This window comes from Apodemus sylvaticus, chromosome 16 (genome assembly GCF_947179515.1).
Source record: "Apodemus sylvaticus chromosome 16, mApoSyl1.1, whole genome shotgun sequence".
Lineage (NCBI taxonomy): Eukaryota > Metazoa > Chordata > Mammalia > Rodentia > Muridae > Apodemus > Apodemus sylvaticus.
The window spans coordinates 86,931,784-86,953,079 of record NC_067487.1 but is presented as its reverse complement, the minus strand read 5'-3'; the positions used below and the strand labels follow the sequence as shown (position 1 = coordinate 86,953,079).

Below are 21,296 nucleotides of genomic sequence, written 5' to 3'. Positions count from 1 at the left end.
TCACAAAATTTGTAGCTCAATGATATTGACAATTACTTTTCTTCTCTGGTAATGTGCAGAGTGTCTAACAGCACCATGAGTACTAGTCAGCAGATGGGTGAATTTTCTAGTTGAGCACCAGTTTGAGTCTATGTTTGGTGACATTAAGTAAGAGGTATCTTCAGCAATTTTAGGGCCTTGCCACCATAATCAAAACAAATAACTGAGAAACACTCAGAAAATGTTCAATTTCCTTAGTCACCAGGGAAATGGCAGTTGAAAGTACTTTGAGATTTTATTTTACTCCTGTCAGAATAACCTAAGATAAATTAAGCAAATTACAACATATGTTGACAAGAATATAGGGGATAAGGAACACTTATTCATTGCTGGTGAAGGAGCAAATAGGTACAGCAACTATGGAAATTGGTGTGGTTCCCCAGAAGCTGAAAATAGATCTGTCTCAAGGTCAAATTGTACCACTCCTAGGCATATATCCAAGATCTCTACATCTTCCTTCTACAACAACAGTTAGTTACTTGTCTGTCCATGTTTATTGCTGCTTTATTCATAGTAGCAAGAAATTAGAAGTAGCCTAGATATTCATCACTTGGTGAATGGATAATGACAATGTGGCACATTTACCCAATGGCATATAATTCAGCTATTAAGAAAAATAAAAATTTGAAAATTTTAGGTAAATGGATGGAGGTAGTAATAGTCATCCTGAGATAATCTAGACCTCCTAGAGAAAAATACTGCATGTTTTCTAGTATCTATGGATGACAGCCTTTAAGCTTTTAATATATGTACTTCAATCCAAATAACCACATAAGTTGGGGACCTAATTAGAGACCAGCAGGGAGGGACAGATACTCCAGGGAAGGGGAAATAGAGTATCAAGCTATAAAGAGATAAAGGAGGAACTGGAAGAAGGTTAAATAAGAGTTTAGGGGAAACTAGAATAGGACTGAATGAGAAGAGGGTGCAGGAGATGAGTAAAGTAGGCAATGTGTGCAGGGAATTAAACACTAAAATCCTTGTGAAAAACCATATGGAAATCTATTACTGTAGAAGCTTCCTTAAGTTTATATTCTATTCGAGAAATTTAAATGGAGTTACCATATAATAGGAGAGAGAATGCCTCAACTACACATCTTAACGCTACCAAGTATAACTTCCATGATAAGCATAGGTTGAATCTTGTTGAGTTTGAACTGACATTATTGAACTGACACAATAAGTTTGGAGTTTGACCCTTGGCCAAAGGGGATCAACGTAGGCTATTATGAGGTGTCTTTCAAGTGTTCTAATTTGTACACAATCTTTAGAACATTTCAGGACAGCTTTACTTGCATTTGAGATAATCCTGACTCAAAGGTATTTAAAAGTCACCAGCAGATGTTATGAAACCTTGGAAATTGTATAATGTGCTGCTCCACCACCTCCTACTTGCCCATTTAACTTCATTCTCCGTGGAATTCTGAATGGCAGCAAGATGCACCTGACTTACCTGTTCCCTCCTGTTCAAAGTTTAAAAAGAAGGGCAGTATTTTCTTTTTCCCAAATCAGCATCAGTGCTTGGAAGCTGCGTGAGGAGAGGTACACAGTACTTCAGAGAGAAGAGTAAGCAGAACTGGCTTTGTTGGCTCAGTTACTTCAGGAATTTAATATTCTGCTCTAGGAAGAATTACTCTATATCCAGTGCAGTACTTTCTAGAGGCATCTGGCTAGTGTTGCTACTAAAAGTAACCCTTCTTTTTTTCTTCATTTCAGCGTATCTGTTAGTGGCTCCTGTAAGTCAGTAGCAGCTTTTGTACTATGGCCAGGTATTTTTGCAATGAATTCACCTCAGCATTATCATCAGTTATGAGCCTTCCTGAGTCAGGCTAGTCAAAAATAAAGACAATTATTTTCTTCAGAATTTTAGAATTGCTGCTTGAGTGGTAGAATTTAGTGTGATCAAGGGTAAATAAATCCCACCAAATACTCTGAAAGCAGTTCCTCTCTTTGGCTGATTAGAAAACAGCCTTGTTCAGGCCTCAAGGAGGTTATGAAAATGTCTCAATTCTCAGTCACTAGTATCTCCAAAAAATCACATACTCTTCTTAGTAACAGGAAATCATTGACTATCATAGTGTGACACATGGTAAGAAGAACAGAAAACAGCTAACAAGTCTACCCTACTTAGTAGTGCTGATTGAGGATCACTTAATCCAAGGCCATTTTGTGAACAGAAAGTAAAGAATAATTTCATGGCCAGTATGTAAGCATCAGAAGACATATTAGTGACACTTTCCTTAGGTGTTGACATATTCCCAATAATGTAGGAAGTTACATTGGCTCAGAGGCTATAGTGGCTGGGCTCTTAATATGGGTTCTAAGTTCTCTGCCCAAACAACTCAGATGATCTTCAAAACAATCCTTTGAGGATAAGTTACTGATCCAAGATCACACGCCGTCAGTTACTAGCAGCAGCCAGAATTTGAACTCACATATTTTGATCCCACTATCTATAGCCTTCATCTCTACATATTTCATTTAACTTCAGTAAGAAGAACCCAAGGAAGAAAACTGATAGAGTTAATACCATGACTTTATGTGAAAACACAAATCTTCATATCTGTCTTATAAGTTTTATTCCCTTATCTTTAGACATGGAACAAGGTGTGCAGGAGAAATTGCCATGCAAGCAAATAATCACAAGTGTGGGGTTGGAGTTGCATATAATTCCAAAGTTGGAGGTAAGGCAGTCTTTCTCTGTATTTTGGCACTTTAACTGGAGGCTTGTGTTCCCTGTTATAAAATGGGGAGAGGGGACCAACCATTTTCTTCAATCAAAGAGAAAATGAGTTTTTTACAAAATTTGTTGCAGAACTTGGGTGTGACTTGCAAGTAAATCAGTGGGCCTGGATTCTTTAAAGACGGATAGCTGAATATAGCCAAGACATCCTTGCAGGAAGAATAATGGAATGGTGAATGGCACTAGAATGAAATCTAATATTCTCTGTACCCTGCTTTAGAAGAGATAGCTATAAAGCTCTTGCTAAGAAGGAATAGACAGATTTTTCCCTCCTCATTCTATAGATATTCTTTGCTTATAAACAAAGAATAATTTTTTTAAAATGATTTTTAAAAAACTATGTTCTTGTGATATTAAGTAGTCAACTAAATGTCAAAAGTACTTGAAGCTTATGAAGTAGGCTACCTTAAATGCCAAAAAAGGAGAACCATTAGCTGCTTTGTTCAGTACAGGGTAGAGGACATTTTAATTAAAAAGCCATTTATGTAAATTAGAAGTGACAAAGGGGGGCCTAATTAGAATAGGCAGAGGTTACAAACTCTAGGCTCAAAGTAGCAAAGGGAAAGTAAAGAGAGGAATCCATAAGCCATGGAGAATTCCTGGGAAGGAGCTCTGGCTTCTCCTGTGTAAAGTAACTGCTTCCAAACAGGACTGAGGCAAGTGGGGGTGGGAAGATGAAGAGCACGTTACTCAGCTTCCACGACCACCCTTCTACCTGGCAGCATGTAAAAGAAGCCACAGAGAAGGCAAGAAATCCCACTGGCAGAATTCATGTTCCAATGAAGACCAGTGGAGTGAGCAGATCTGTTAGGATGTAGAAAGAAAACCAAGAACTGTCTCCTTCATTACACTCCCTACCTTGGGTTTTCACAGCTATGTAGTAAATGTTGAACTTAATTTGGTAAAACAAAGAGAACATTTATATAGCATGTCATTACAATAAAATTACATTAAACTCTACATGGTTACACTTCAAATTCAGCTATGCATTTCTTTTTTAGAAACCAAATAAATATACATCGTGACATGGATATAGGTGCATTTTTCACCAATGATTTCACACACAGATTTTCAAGCATCATTCCTGATTTTTTTCTTTGTTTGCTTGATATTATCATCTTCAAAATGCTGTCCTAATTTAAAGAAATGAATGCAGGTACAGGTATAATCAACTAAAAATCTCACTTTTTAAGTACCTGTAAACAAGCTATAGATTGTGAAGAATGATCTGATCTTCATGTTTTGGAGAAGAATTGAGATCATGTTCTTAAGGTAACCAATAACAGGCAGTGGCAACATCAAACTAAAACATAAAACTTCTTACCTTAAACCTATTATTGTGCTTTTTCATCACTCCAGCCTTTGGTGGTACAGTCCCATTGATGAACAATTTAATGTATTAGGTATCCACTGTCCACCAATCAAATATCATACAGTACATTATAGAACATGTCCCTGCAGATGGGCAAGGTAGATTTGGGTGCCATATTTGTTGAGTTTGAATACTGCTTCCTGCTTTTAAGCTGTGTGGTCTTAAATAAGCTTCTGTGTCTCTCAGGCATCAGTCTGTCCACTTATAAAATATAAGAATTAGAGCACCCATCTGAAATAGTAGTTATGAAGAGATGAGTTTCTGTGTGTAATATGTATGGAATGACTACATATCATTTAAATGTGCTGTTATCATTACCTCCATTTTATAGTTGATGAAAATGAGGCTTGGAGGGGTGAACTAGTTTCTTTCTGTCAATACAGTTAAAAAATGAGAGCTGAAATGTTTTTCATCCAAACAAACTTCAAAGAATTTTGTTATTGTTGTTTTTGTTGTTTTCAAACATAGTCTATAGCCCAGGCTGTTCTTGAACTCACTGTGTAGCCAAGAGTGACCTTGGATTCTGCATCCCCCTGCTATCCTCCTGGGATTCTAGATAGTACTTCATTTAGCAAAACAGTTCTCAAAAAAACTACATGACTATCTTTGATCATGTAAATTATGTATTCATCCCCCTCTGTTTCCTAGTAAATAATAGTGTGAAAACATAAGGCTACACAGCCCACTGAATTATTAACCCAAAAACCAGGTATCTGTCTGTCTTGTTCAAATTCCTTTTACCTTCTTGGCTCAAGATTCATGAGTCTGGTGATGGGTGACAGGGTGTTGAAAGGCATAGGGCGCTCTCTCCTGATGAAAAATGATCTCCTTCAGCAGGGAAATCTGTCATAATGATTTTATCCTTGAGATTATTTAGAAGAAAAGAAAGCATGTTCCTTGAAAATATTTCTCAGAAAGCATATAAAAGAATAGTCTCTGGGTTACATTTAAACCAAGCTTAGAAACAAGAGTTCCTTCTCTTTGCTGTTTCCTAGTGTAGATGGGTCATTCCTGGTTAGGGATATCATTTCTCATCAGGGTTCTTCTATGACAGGTTGGGCCACTGTCATCATGGCACAGTCAGGAGCAGGTGTGTTGACAGGGGAACCTTTGGGTTTTATTTTTCCTTCTAAAAGCTCTATGTATCTGTCACTTTGTTCAGATGCTAGAAGGAAAGGAGACACTTTTAATGTTATAGAACATTAAAGTGTTCTGTATATTATTATTAAAATGGTACAATATATTATAATTATAATATTAGAGAAGTTCTGGCATTTCCTCTGGCAGTATGATGCCACTTACTTTGGATCTCAGTATTACTGACAACAGCTTTTAAACATCAACAACAGCAACAAATCACAGTTGCTTTATAGTACAGAATATTAGCTCTAAAGTTAAGGGAAGAAAATTCACAGAGACAGGATTTCATCCCTTGGGTGCTATTAGGAACGACCTCACAAGTGTTGAACATCCAGTGACTACTTTGGGTATTTTTGTTGTGGTGGTGGTTTTGTTTTGTTTTTTTTGTTTTCAGAAAGTCTCTTAAGACTGTGATTGCTAAGAGGGTTTTATTTTTCTCTGTGGACACACTGACATTCCTGTTATATTCTTGTTGTATTTCTTCTTTGTTTTGCTTAGGCATAAGAATGCTGGATGGCATTGTAACTGATGCCATTGAGGCTAGTTCAATTGGATTCAACCCTGGCCATGTGGATATTTACAGTGCAAGCTGGGGCCCTAATGATGATGGGAAAACTGTGGAGGGACCTGGCAGACTAGCCCAGAAGGCATTTGAATATGGTGTCAAGCAGGTGAGATGCTTAACACAGACTCATATGAAACAGTGAGGAGGGGAGAAAACTTAGGTTATAGAGAAAGCTATGATAAACTTTGTGGAAAAACTTTTACAACTTGAAATGCACTTAAATCATTCTTCAGAGATATGGTTCTTCAAAATTAAGAAAATTTTCATATGTGGGTCCAACATGGTACAAAGACTCATTACTTTTAAAATACTTATATTTAATATATTTCTTGAGGCTAGGGAGTCGAAATGTCCTGCTTTCTTATCATGAAAATTTGAGTTTAATCTTCAGCATTTTAAAATAAAACCAGGAATGATAGTGCTTACATTCCCAGAACTGAAGCAGTGGAAAAAGGCAAAGATCCCTGGTGTTCTCTGGGTAGCCAGCCTTTGATGAGAAACTTTGTCTCAAATAAATGAGATGGATATTTTTAAAGACTAAGTGGATAATGCCTCAGGAATGACAGTTAATGCTGACCTCAAGACTCTACACACATACATATACACCAGCACACATACACATGTCTTTGAACATACATATACACACATGTACACATACATGAACACATAGAAACATGCAGATGCACTTACACACACACACACACACACACACACACACACACACACTGCTTTTGCATGTATTTCTCATTTTTCTTCCAAGTTTTTTACTAGGTAATCAACTACCTAGCCTTCTTCCAATTGCTAGGTGAGTTCATTCTTGAATGTAGCAATACTCTGCCCTCTACATTACACGAATACCTGGAATCCTTTCACCCCTCATATATTGCTCTTTTCCTTGAGCTAACTACATTGTTGCACAGATTCTAAGACCTTGAACTATGCAAGATGAGACAAAAGTAGAAGCTTTGGAGAGCACCAATTGAAATATCACAGAAAGAGTGGCCTTGACGAGTTCCATTCAAACCAAGAGTCTTTTTTTTTTTTTAAATGCAGCTGCAAGGCAGATCTGAATAATGCGAATAATGCCTGATTTTGTCATTCTATCAGTCAGCTAGAGGATTCAAGCAGAAAAAGAGGAAGTTCAAAGATTCAAGTGCAGTGACATGATAAAGAGAAGGGTGAAAAATTATAATTCATGTGCTAAAGGTTGGATTATGAATCTAGGAATAAAGAAGAAAGGAAAAGCCTAGAACAACCTCACTGCATAGAAGTCTATGAAAACAGGAGGCAGGCAGGGATACTCTGCTTCTGGTCTGTGGTATACAATCTGACAACCCTTGAAACCTTGAAATTAAAGACAGACTCCAAAGAATTGTCTCTGAAAATACTGTGCATATATTTTCTGACAGTTTTGGAGCACTTGCTGGCAACTACAATTGATGATAATAGATTGTTATACATTCTCTCTTTTCTTTCAGGGGAGACAAGGGAAAGGCTCCATCTTTGTCTGGGCTTCAGGAAATGGGGGTCGGCAGGGAGATAATTGTGACTGTGATGGCTACACAGACAGCATTTACACCATCTCTATCAGCAGTGCCTCGCAGCAAGGCCTATCACCCTGGTATGCAGAGAAGTGTTCCTCCACACTGGCTACCTCCTACAGCAGTGGTGATTACACAGACCAGCGAATAGTAGGTTGCTTTGTTTCTGTGTCTCTGCTGAGGTAGAGAAGAGCAAGGCATACTTTCAAAATGATCCTTTTCCCTGATCTTTGTGGGAATTGATTTGTTTCAGCTTGATATCTCAATTGGGGAGACTCCCGCTTACTCTCTTGAAAGACTGGCATATATTGGAAAGTTTCTCTCAGGAGTAACGGCACTTCTGCCAAGATCGTCTTCCCTGTCATTTTTTAATCTCAGCTCTGAGCCACAAAACCTGTCATTACATGCAGCAAACACTCTAAGTGCCTTTTCTATTTGTTTGGTGACTCTCTAGAAACAGCCTGAAAGATTTCAGGGTCATAGGACTTCATTTCCCTGTGCTTACTGATCTTCTAAGAGCAAGGATGTATTCTGACTCAACCATTAGCAAATGACAACAGTATATACTCTATACCAGCAAACTCCCCTAAGAACAGATAGCCTACATGAAAAAATAACAGTCTCAGTTGCCTGGGATGAATGCTTCAGCCTCCAGGGAAAGCAACTCAGGGAGTTAGATACTCGATCTCCTCCAGCCCACGCCTGCCTGTGCCTTCGTGTCCATGAGTCATGAACAATTATTGGATTTCCCTTCAAGGGCATAACGAAGAACTGTTTGGAGGCTTTGACAGAGATGGGTACTTTCAAACTTCTAAAGCCTCAAATTTAGCTAGATTGACTCTATGTAGATTCTAATCTCAATAAAATAGCAGGCTGTAACCCAGTTAATAATTGCCAGGCTTTGGGGGGTTGCAAGTAACCCCAATAAATTATGGTAGAATGTTATACATTTTGTTCTTTGTGGGAGAGAAAGGGCTTCATCATTGTCTGGCTTTCTCGAAGTGGGGGTTCTGGAATATATGCATAATCCTCACTAACAACCCTAAAAACCTAAGCTGCATCAATATGGGGCTTGTACAGTATCAGTGTTTATAGCTCCTTCTGTACCTACTTTAGGCAGCAGAACTGTGTATTCTCCACTGGAAGGTGCCAGTCTCCCTTTCATGCCGTATGTTCAATTACTTGAATAATAAGCAGACTGTGACATTCTAGTCAAGGGTTCTTTGTGGCAGGCACACTTAATAGCTTTAGAAAGGGCCATAGCAGGCACCTCTACTTGGGTGTCAGAGCCCCTAGCTGTTTCTATTCCTGTGGCATCCAGAGCTGACTTCAGAAAATGGCCTGTTAAGCATTTTAATATTGTTACTGAATAGACTCCCCCTCATCTGGAAACCCTTGCACTAAAGCAGAGAAGAGATTTTTCACCTTTGTAGGGGTTCATCCTTAGGTAAAGCAGTCCTGACAGAGACAGCTGGTGGATTCTATTTGAGACAGTTGCTATAACATGCTTTTCTTGCATAAACCTTTTCCTTAGCACAGTCATCTCTAGGGGATGATTTGTGTCAACAGGCATAAAGGGCAGCTTGACTTGCACAGTTCTCTGAGAAGCAGGGCAACTATAACTTGAGAAATCCAAGGACACTAAGTGGGAAACCAAAGGAGGTGATAATAGAACTTTTTTTTTACACCTCCCTCCTACACATTGAAATCTCCAGCTAAAACTGAAGCACTGAAGCCTGGGTGGATGTCTTGATAGGAATCTTTGGCCCTGCTGTTTATTTAGTCAGCAGACTGACTGGAAATCTTTGTGGTATTTCTGCATATCTGCACATTACCATAGCCTCTTTATTATCCTAAAGCTAGCCTACATAGGTCCTTGAATGCGCTAATACTGTTAAAAAATACTTTTACAATATAGGTTTTCACTTATGTCTAGTATTAATCAGGAAATATAAATCCCATTGTGCTAATGTAAAGACCATATAACATGACTGTGGGTCATATCTAATACACCGCAGTTTTATAATCTGAACCTAGAACTAAGTGTGGGTTTTTTTTAAACCTGACCAATAATATCTAAGGGCAAAAGATACTTGTAGCTTTCCAATCAAGTCAACAGTTAATGCAAAATCTATTTTTAGTAAGTTTTGTTCAAACGTCTCTGATCAAGATGTCATTCGATTCCTCTATTACAGAGGCAGATAGACGTCAATCTGAAGGCCAAAGGGAATGCTGTTTGAGTTAGAATTTCTAAATATGCTCAACCATGCACAATGGACCTGATGATTAATGGGCTGGCATGATTCACAGTGACTTAGAAACAGTTCCTTTTTTATAGACACATTTTGTTTGGAAATCTCAGAAGAGAAAATATTCATAGTGGGAGTACTTCATCCCCAGAAAAGGCAGCTTGATGCCAGAATTATAGGCAAGTTGCACATAGAGGAGAGCAAACTAAAATATCAGCAGATGGCAAATCTTTTTGGTGCTTGAGAAAAGGAAGTGGAAAATCAAATCTTGTGCTTCCTGGTCATAGCAGATGCAGACTTCAGTCTGTCACCCCCACCATGCTTCTCATGTCTCTACCTTTCTCTCCTTCCTTCCAGACAAGTGCTGACCTGCACAATGACTGCACAGAGACCCACACAGGCACCTCAGCTTCTGCACCCCTGGCTGCTGGCATCTTTGCTCTAGCCTTGGAAGCAAAGTAAGATCAAAAAATCTGATCAGCTTGACTGAGACAGCTTCTCATGTTGTTGTCTGAATATGTGATTATAGGCGAAATTTTGAACAGATTCAAAAATAACAGCAAAGGCAACAAAATCCAGATAAATTCTGCCACTCTGAAATTATTATTATTGATGCTTCAATGTAGATTTAAAAAACATACATCTCATGCACATTATTTTCTAGTATTTTATAATGTATTAGAAATACTATCTCACATCTCAGTACATATCCTTGGATTTCAAAATTCATGTTCTTCCCTAGTCCTCTTCCTGGGCACCAAACCAGCCTAATCAGCCAGAGTTGTGTCTAAACCATTTCCAAAGAGTGATGCTGAGAGCAATTGTGCTTTCTTCAGAAAATAAAAACTTCATTCTGCAGTTCACATAACTAGATAAGACATGATAATTGAAAATAGGATAATGAAAAACATTAATGTTTTCACATGATTTCAGATTATAAATACAAATTTTGGAAAAGTCATCTGATCATGTCATTTATAAATATTGACATCTCTTATGTGTTCCTCAAGATGAACACCCAGAATTGAGAGTTCTGAGCCAAAGAGAAGGTGTGTTTTAATGATTTTGATGCATATTGACAAGTTGTTTACTTGAAGGCCACATCATGTTATATTCTCCCTGGGAGGATATGTGTGAAAGCTCAAGTTTCTAAAATAAGTACTGACATTCTTTACCTTTATAGTGTTTGCTGTGTGAAGGAAAAGGCATCGCATAAATACTGGGTCTCATTACTGATAAGGCTCAGAATTTATGTCCTTTGGCAAGATGCCCTCTGATACAGCCTCTTTATGACACTTGTTTTGTTTTACAATCTTGGCTTCAAAGATCCATTAATGCTTTATCAGTTTGACATTTACCTTTAGTTTTACTCACAGGTAACTTTAGTGTAATAAAATTAATAAGCATATAGCAGTGTTTGCAACTCTGTTTTTCTAGAGCTTCTTACTTTAAAATTATCCCAAACCAAATTTAGATTAAAATTTGTGGGATTTTTCTATGTTTTGTTTTGTTTTGTTTTTGTTTGTTTGTTTTTTATATAGCTCCTTTACTATGCTTAAGTTCTAAATACCTCTGGCCTTTATTTTAGTATATGATGTTAAAAATGGATTTAACAATATTTTTACTTCATAATAGTTGTTCAACTTTCTAACACTTAACACAGAAGGGGAAAAAAAAAGACCATGTACATCATCTGTGCTTCCACAGTTCACTTTTCTTTATTCCTGCCTTTTGATGTTTGGTGACAAAAAGCTAACCTAGATAGAAGACAGCAAAAGGACCTCCCACATATATGTAGACTAGACTCACTGGAACAGAACAGAACAGAACAGAACAGAACAGCACAGAACAGCACATGTTGTCCTTTATGCCATATGGAAAAGCCCTAAGCTGCTGAACATTTGTCTGGTGCAGCTCTAAAATTCCCAGGAGTGATGGTAGGTACCCTGAAGTAATGGGGGTGGAATTTCTGAGTATCAGTAATGAGGCCAGGCATAACCCCTATCTAGGGTCTCACCTAGTGTCTATTTATTAGGAAGAACTAGAGAGATGTTTGAATAAGTTGGGCCTTTTCCTCTTCTCAATATCTGTTAGATGCATAGGAACCCAGGACAAGGTTTGATTTCATAACCAAATATATCAAAGGTATCCACTAAAATGAGTACTTACAATGCTAATGTCTAAGAACTGAAATTTTTATTTGTATGTACTCATGTGTACCTGCTTGTATGTATACCACATGCCTACAATGGCCCTGAGGGACAGAAGAGGGCATTAAATCACCTGGAACTGGAGATATAGACAATTATAAGCTGCCTAATCAGGGTGCTGGCAATCAAATGCACATATTCTTCCTGAAAAGCAAGTGTCTAAACCCATGGAGACAACTATCCAACCCTAGAACTGACATTATAAAGTCTGAACCTTTGTACCTTCATTGGAGGGACATTATATAAGAGTGATGTAGCCCAATTAATCTTGTTTGTCGTTATGGACTTTACCTAAAGAAGGGGTACTATTACTATGGAATACATGCCTAATTTCTTTTTTTTTAAATTTTTTTATTCGATATAATTTATTTACATTTCAAATGATTTCCACTTTTCTAGCCCCCCCCCCACTCCCCAAAAGTCCCGTAAGCCCCCTTCTTGCCATCCGGCTGGTCAGCGAAGGTCAGTGGTCGTGGGCGCAGGGCCTAACTGGACCCTGTGTCGCCTTGGTTCCACTGCTGATGGCCCTTCACCTGGACCAGCCACTGCTGCACTGCTGCCGCCGCCGCCGCCCACATGCCTAATTTCTAATTAGTCTGTGAATTTCTTTGCTTCTAAATGCAGACTTGCTTAAGGGAGTGCTTATGAAATTTTACTAGGGACTGGCTTGTGGGTTCTAGAAGACCCTCATATTCATGATTTAAAACATTAATAGTTTGTAGTTTTATGCTACCCGTCTTAGCTCCAGGAAGTGACAGTGCTGCCAGCCTCCTTCTAGCTTCCCTTGAATCCACAGATAAAACACACACACACACACACACACACACACACACACACAGAGAGAGAGAGAGAGAGAGAGAGAGAGAGAGAGAGAGAGAGAGAGAGAGAGAGAGAGAGAGAGTTGTTCATTTTTAACTTGCCTTCTTGGCACATTGGTGGTTGGTACTATCTTCTGCTTGGAAAATGAGTCATTATCATTACTTTTAGGTCTGATCCTCCCTCCTACCCTAACTTTAGTCAATTAGTTGAACCTAGTACCTGCTAAACATCTCTGACTACCCACCTGTAGGATCAGCCACAGCTCACTGCTCCTACAGAGACCTCACATGGTTGCCTGGTTCTCCTCTCTCCAAAGCATTGTGACTCTCTTCTATTCTTCCTTGTGGTCCCCCTTTCCTCCAGGGACTGAGACATCCCACCTGTACTTTTTGCCCAGCAATTGGCCCATGGCTTTTTTACTGATAGATCAAAAACCAATTGGGTAAGAGGACCTCAACATCAGAACTACCCTTAAAGTTTGTTAACCTTCAGGCATAGAGTAAAGAATTTAATCTCTCCCATTCTAATTCTAGTTTTCAATAAAATAGACCTGATCTGTCTAAAGATTTATATCCATCCTGGTAAAGTACACAGCAATTATTGAGATGTTTGTTCTTAATTGGATGATTTTCTGTACCCTATTCAAAATGGTCTGTACAAAGAATATATACCAGTACATGTGAATGCTAGAATTTCTAAATAGGACTCCAAGCTACTCCACACTGCAGACTAAATGAATCATTCCTCTCCATCTAAGGAACAACTATGGAGACTGAAAGACTTTTGACTAAATTTGTCAAGAATGATATTCAGTGCTTATCATGTTCTTACTGTGGGCCAGAGAGTGTGGTAAATGTTCACATACAATATTAATTCTAATCCTTATGACTGGTTTATAATATTGAACTAGTAGTTACATTGCATTTTATATATGAAGAAACTGAGGAGTAGAGTGGTAACAAAGTATGAATAGTATCTTATTATATGTGTGTGTGTATAAATTCCGGTCAGTCTGCCCTGAAATTGTGCTACCCTATGCAGCCTCCCACAGCTCTGATAGGGAGAAGGGTTTGAATAGAAGCCAATCAATCATCCTACCAAGCAAAAGACGCCAGAGACTAAGGTTTTTCTTTTCTTTCTTTTTTTTTTATTTATCACTGTTTTTTTTCTTTTTTTTTATTCGATATATTTTTTATTTACATTTCAAATCATTTCTCCTTTCCTAGCCCCCCCTCCCCGAAAGTCCCGTAAGCCCCCTTCTCTCCCCCTGTCCTCCCATCCACCCCTTCCCACTTCCCCGTTCTGGTTTTGCTGAATACTGCTTCAATGAGTCTTTCCAGAACAAGGGGCCACTCTTCCTTTCTTCTTGTACCTCATTTGATGTGAAGATTAAGTTTTGGGTATTTCAGGTTTCTAAGTTAGTATCTACTTATGAGTGAGTGCATACCATGATTCACCTTTTGAGTCTGGGTTACCTCACTTAGTATGATGTTCTCTAGCTCCATCCATTTGCCTAAGAATTTCATGAATTCATTGTTTCTAATGGCTGAATAGTACTCCATTGTGTAGATATACCACATTTTTTGCATCCACTCTTCTGTTGAGGGATACCTGGGTTCTTTCCAGCATCTGGCAATTATAAATAGAGCTGCTATGAACATAGTAGAGCATGTATCCTTATTACATGGTGGGGAATCCTCTGGGTATATGCCCAGGAGTGGTATGGCAGGATCTTCTGGAAGTGAGGTGCCCAGTTTTCGGAGGAACCGCCAGACTGATTTCCAGAGTGGTTGTACCAATTTGCAACCCCACCAGCAGTGGAGGAGTATTCCTCTTTCTCCAAACCCTCTCCAACACCTGCTGTCTCCTGAATTTTTAATCTTAGCCATTCTGACTGGTGTAAGATGAAATCTCAGGGTTGTTTTGATTTGCATTTCCCTAATGACTAATGAAGTTGAGCATTTTTTAAGATGCTTCTCTGCCATCTGAAGTTCTTCAGGTGAGAATTCTTTGTTTAACTCTGTACCCCATTTTTTAATAAGGTTGTTCGGTTTTCTGGAGTCTAACTTCTTGAGTTCTGTATATATATAGGATATTAGCCCTCTATCTGATGTAGGATTGGTGAAGATCTTTTCCTTATTTGTTGGTTGCTGATTTGTCCTCTTGATGGTGTCCTTTGCCTTACAGAAACTTTGTAATTTTATGAGGTCCCATTTGTCAATTCTTGATCTTAGAGCATATGCTATTGGTGTTCTGTTCAGAAACTTTCTCCCTGTACCGATGTCCTCAAGGGTCTTTCCTAGTTTCTTTTCTATTAGCTTCAGAGTGTCTGGCTTTATGTGGAGGTCCTTGATCCATTTGGATTTGAGCTTAGTACAAGGAGACAAGGATGGATCAATTCACATTCTCCTGCATGCTGCCCTCCAGTTGAACCAGCACCATTTGTTGAAAAGGCTATCTTTTTTCCATTGGATGTTTTCAGCCTCTTTGTCGAGGATCAAGTGGCCATAGGTGTGTGGGTTCATTTCTGGATCTTCAATCCTGTTCCATTGATCCTCCTGCCTGTCACTGTACCAATACCATGCAGTTTTTAACACTATTGCTCTGTAGTATTGCTTGAGGTCAGGGATACTGATTCCCCCAGACTTTCTTTTGTTGCTGAGAATAGTTTTAGCTATCCTGGGTTTTTTGTTATCCCAGATGAATTTGATAATTGCTCTTTCTAACTCTGTGAAGAATTGAGTTGGGATTTTGATGGGTATTGCAATGAATCTGTAGATTACTTTTGGCAAAATGGCCATTTTAACTATATTGATTCTACCAATCCATGAGCATGGGAGGTTTTTCCATTTTTTGAGGTCTTCTTCCATTTCCTTCTTTAGAGTCTTGAAGTTCTGAGACTGAGGTTTTTCTATTTCCCCACAAAAGGATGCACTTACATATTCATTACTGTGATTCTAAAAGAGAATGGAAGGAAACTGGAATGAACAAAAGAGAAGGAGAATAAGTAGTTTCTGGCTGAAACATCTACAAAGTAACACTTTCCTTCCTTAACCCCATACTCTTGAATACAGGACACAGATTCTGAAATATCTACCCTAGAAGCCATGTTTTAAGCAGGCATCCAAGGCATTTCAATGCTAGGAGCACTTTAATCAATTGCCCTTAAAAAACATTTCCTACAACTTCATCCAGCTGTGATCATGAGACTTTCAAATAGGGTCCTAAATAGGCAAATTCTACAGAAAGGAATTCTCTACATAAATGCAGGTGAAGTGACACCATAATTAATGTGCATTAAGCAGATCTAAGGAGGTTTGCAGATGATCACCTCTCTCTTCAAAGGCAAAATCTGAAGAACTAGACAACAAAGGGAGGAGAGGCCCTTGATCCTGAGAAGGCTAGATGCCCCAGTATAGGTGAATGCCAGGACAGGGAAGTGGGAGTGAGTGGATTGGTGATCAGGGGGAATGGGGATGGGTTAGTGGATTTTCGGGGGGGGGGACCAGGAAAGGGGACAACATTTGAAATGTAAATAAATAATATATCTGAAGAAAGAAAGAAAGAAAGAAAGAAAGAAAGAAAGAAGGAAAGAAATAAGGAAAGAAAGAAAGAAAGAAAGAAAGAAAGAGAGAGAAAGAAAGAGAAAGAAAGAAAGAAAGAAAGAAAGAAAGAAAGAAAGAAAGAAAGAAAGAAAGAAAGAAAGGAAGGAAGGAAGGAAGGAAGGAAGGAAGGAAGGAAGGAAGGAAGGAAGGAAGGAAGGAAGGAAGGAAGGAAGGAAGGGGCTGGCATGTTCCAGTGCTTGTGCCATCAACTCTCTGCCCTGACTGCCTGGCCAGCCATGCAGTGGTGGACAATGGCTGACCTGTTATAAAAAAAAAAAGAAAGAAAGAAAGAAAGAAAGAAAGAAAGAAAGAAAGAAAGAAAGAAAGAAAGAAAGAGAGAGAGAGAGAGAGAGAGAGAGAGAGAGAGAGAGAGAAAGAAAGAAAGAAAGAAAGAAAGAAAGAAAGAAAGAAAGAAAGAAAGAAAGAAAGAAAGAAAAGAAAAAATTCTCAAGTGAACTGTTGTATCTAATCACACCTTTGCAGATATTCAACAAACAGAAGAACCTTAAGCTTTCTAATAAATAATAATAAAATCCAAATAAACCATCAGAATTTGCGCAAAGGCTTCAGGGGAACAATTCCCCACACAGTTCTTGCAAAAAATTGTTTGGAAAGATCAAGTTCAAAACTGTTCAACACCTAAATTCAAATACATAGAGACTAAAACACTTAGGCTCCAAGAATTTTCACTTTATAATTTTGTACCCAGACATTTTTATCTGCATCTGTTCTAGTTGAAGGATGCTTAATTACAATGTTAATTTCTGCAGCTCTTATATTCAGCAACATATCTCTGGCTAGTAATACAATGAAGTCTTGATATTTTAAATTAGTACAGATGTTGTTGTGCACTAATTAATAAATGAAGGCTGTCCAGAAGTAATTCGATTGTTAAAACTAATTCTATTCATTTATAAAATGAACTATTTCACTTATAAAATGTAAACACACAACTGAGGAATAATTGTTAAGAAACAAGCCTTAATTTTCTTAATTTAATAATAATGAAATTAAATATTTCCAAAACATCATGTGTAAATTTGAAAACACAGGAAGCATGACAATTATATGTAAAATAAATGCTATGTCATAGGAATGTAAACAATGTATACTTTGAATGTGATCACCAAACCATTATTCCTTACTCTCTGTTTTCATTTCCGTTTACACATATCTGCAAACACTCATCAACCAAACAGAAGATTTGTCCATTGACCATTGACCACCTTGATTGGAGGCTTTTACTTTAAGATACCTTATTTTAAAGACCAGAATGAAGCAGGCATTTTAATAATATGCTTTAAGGACAGAAGTTTATACCTTGAGAATATAACCCTTTCTGCTCAACTGGCTAATGATTCCTGAATATGTGATGGTCACAAAAACAAACAGAAGGCAATAAGTACAAAGAGGCATTTCTAATGTTAAACCAAGAAAGAATATGAGTAATAAAGCATTCTGGAAATTGTCAGATTCAGATTCAACCTTCTCACATGACAGATGAGACAACTCAGGCCCCAGAGAAAAAAGTAGTCAGACTGAGGTCAAACCATGTATTGGAGCATTATATAATATGTTTTTCTTTCTTTCTTTGTTTCTTTGTTTCTTTCTTTGTTTCTTTCTTTGTTTCTTTCTTTCTTTCTTTTTTTTCTTTCTTTCTTTCTTTCCTTCCTTCCTTTCTTCCTTCCTTCCTTCCTTCCTTCCTTCCTTCCTTCCTTCCTTCCTTCCTTTCTTTCTTTCTTTTCTTTCTTTCTCTCTCTCTTTCTTTCTTTCTTCCTTTCTGTTGGTTATTTTATTTATTTACATTTCAAATATTAGCTCCCTTCCCTTCACATATTATTCCAACCCTCTGCAAACCTCTCATTCCTTTCCCCTTCCCCACTATCTCTATGAGGGTGGTCCTCCACAAACCCACCCACTCCGACCTCACTGCCCTAGCATCCTATGCTGGACCACTGAGCTTCCACAGGAACAAGGGCCTCCCCTCCCATTGAAGCCAGATAAGGCCATTCTCTGCCATGTATGTATCTGGAGCCATGGATTCCTCCATGTATACTCTTTGGTGTAATGTGTTTTCTATTGCTCCCTCTTTGATGCCGTGATTCAAAGTGTCTTGTAATTGGCTTAACTGCTCATATGCTTATAATCTTCCTGTTATTTTTGGTGCAATAGAAAACTAGATATACAGACTTTTTAAAAAAAAGTAAATATTTTGCCCTATTTATTTTGGCAGACTTGTATATGTGTCAGAAATCATTATTTATAAGTGTAGTGAGTAATTATAATACATGTAGTCTGGGATCTACTAGGAGTCAGTAGACTAGACTCCTTTTCAAGCCTCCATCAGTCATGTTGGTGTTTAACAGTATATCTAGCAAAAATTCAGGCCAGCAAAGTGAGAGTAAGTGGAACTGTCAGGTGTTGTTGGATTAATCCATTATAGCAACAAGTAAAAATGAGAATGTTAAGTCTTGAAAGGTTTTAATGTTGTTTTGTTTGTTTGTTTAAATTTCCATAGTCAGGTGGGCCAGCATAGAAATGGGCTTGTGTCATTTCTGATGAAGCCCAAACAATAGGTCCCAGTAGTTTTATAAACTTTGAAGTTACATGTGTACTGGGAGCCTGATAAAGAATAATATTAGGAACATGTTTTCAGGTTTTCTACCTGATTATTCCATAGGAAATCTTGACAGAAGTACCTGAAGAAGACATCTGAACAAGGTTTCCAATAGAGAAACTTGGGAGTAAAGGCACTTGCCTTCAGTGGTTAGGAATATACATATGGAAAGTGTGGGAGGGGCTAGGGGACTGAAGACTTGACTGCAGCTCCCCTCAAAGAAAATAGCACAATGGCTCTGTACCAGACCTGGCTCAAACACAGTTATGATTCCCTAGAAGTATCATCAATGGAAGCTTTTGTGGTCATGCCTGAAATATCATAAACAGGTCTTTAGCAAGTGCCCAGGACATTTATTAATCAATAAATTATTTGCTCTGGGGAGAAGGCACCAAATTGAACCAGATTTCCATGATTCTACAGCCTCATGGTAAGGTAAAAACTTTGAGAAATTTGTATTGTTTATTAACTAATGCTTGATTTGACTGGAGGAAAATAATGAAAGTCACAAAAAGTTTAAGGTGTTCTGTGTTTGTTATTAATTTAATGATTTGTTTATACTAAATAGTACATAACAAATTTACTTAATCTGTTATTAATCTAATGACTAATAACAATAAGCTTCAAAATTAATGAGAATATTTAGCATAGGCATCTTCAATCATTCATCAGCGTTATTTACATATACCCTTCCTAAATATAATCTGTTCAGTCTGTATAATGTCATTTTTACATATGTTTTTAAGGCTGACAATGTACTATTGCATAACTAATTGGTGTACTCTTTCCTGGGGAAAACAATTTCTCCCACTCTCAATATTTCTTAGTTGCCTGCAGTTCTGCATATAAAACTGAAGCCTTATGTCTTTTGTCCACGTTGACATATCTATCATCCTTGTCCAGCTCATGTTTAGGTAGTCATGTTGGTGACACTTTATCAAAGTAGCTTAAGCAATATTTATATCATATTCATTTAGAATGCATTTGTGTTTGGGCACATGTATTTGCCATGGAGGATACACATGTAGATATTAGAGGATACCTTGCAAGAGTCAGTTCTCTTCTTTTGCCTAGCAGATGCTGTAGACAGCAGTCAGATCATTAGGTTTGAAGTAAGGTGCCACTTACTTGCTGACACTTGTACAGTTATGTGCTCTTGTACAGTTTTGTTCCTGGCATACTTTTGTATGTTTGCTAAACATCAGGGAATAAGATAAGGTTTCACCACTTGTGGCTAAATTCTAGCTTGAGAAGCAGACAGTAGCATGTGTGCACACACATACAAGTTGTCTGTTATTTAATAAAGTGGAGAAAAGAGAATCATTAAAGCAGGATATGAGCTCAGAAGCATGTTGGAGAAAACTGGTTTGATCCATTTTCTAGATAAAAAATCCAGGACAATCCCCACTGCCCAAATGGTACAGTTCAAGGTCATTTTGTGACATTCAGCATTTTCAGACTTAGGTCTCAGTTCTTGGCATTCATTGTCCCTTCCTGCCCTAGCATATAGATTGTAAACTAGCCCCAGCTGTTCTGCACCATGCTTTTCCTGCTCCAGTTGCTATGTACTTTTAGAAGTTCTACTAACCCTTCAAAATTCACTTCATATACTTCTTCCCAATAAAGACATTACCCAGACATTCATAAGTTATAAATGCAACATTCAGCATAAAACACATTTTAAAAGGCACTGTTTCTTTTTTTAACCTAGAATTGACTTTATTTAGTTCTTGGATTAAAGGTGTGTGCTAGGGGTGAGCCACACCACAAGTACTTGTTTACAGAAAAGGGAATGCTTTAGGATCAAAGGATGAGCCATACCATATTAGGAACAGGATTTTACAGTTAATCTCAGGGTTCACAATGTGATCAAACATCTTGCAACACAGGTTATCACTGGAACCTAAGGTATTACCTAGAGTTTCACTGGGTCCTAAAAGTTTTCCTAACTTCTCACAGATTCTATAGGAAGATAGATCAGGTTTTGGGGGGGGGGGGGTCTAATGTCCTTCCCCTGTTCTATCTGGGCCCTACAATAGTCTACAGGTTTAAGGGGCCTAACCATTATCCCATATTCTCACTGTTCTATAAGGCATTTAATAGGCTTTTACTAGTCTTTTTTAATTGTATATTTTATGTATTTACATTTCAAATGTTATCCCCCTCTCCCTACTCTCTTCCCCTTCTTCTATGAGGATGCTCCTTCTCCCACACACCCATTCCCACCAAACTGACAATCCTCTACACTGGGAATCCAGCCTTCACAGGACCAAAGCTTCTCCTCCAACTGATGCCAGACAATGCAATCCTCTGCTATATATGCAGCTGGAGTCATGGGCCCCTCCATGTGTACTCTTGGTGGTTTAGTCCCTGGGAGCTCTGGAGGGTCTGGTTGG

The 21,296-nt window shown here is 38.1% G+C and overlaps 1 protein-coding gene across 1 annotated transcript in view; it reads left to right on the top strand.

Moving 5' to 3' along the window:
• Positions 1 to 21,296, top strand: part of Pcsk1 (proprotein convertase subtilisin/kexin type 1) — a 40,912-nt gene that overhangs the window by 11,652 nt on the left and 7,964 nt on the right. The window contains exons 6-9 of the mRNA XM_052159768.1: positions 2,635 to 2,723; positions 5,793 to 5,965; positions 7,338 to 7,550; positions 10,007 to 10,107. Of these exons, the coding sequence (XP_052015728.1) occupies positions 2,635 to 2,723; positions 5,793 to 5,965; positions 7,338 to 7,550; positions 10,007 to 10,107 (576 nt within the window). The remainder of the gene's footprint in view (positions 1 to 2,634; positions 2,724 to 5,792; positions 5,966 to 7,337; positions 7,551 to 10,006; positions 10,108 to 21,296) is intronic.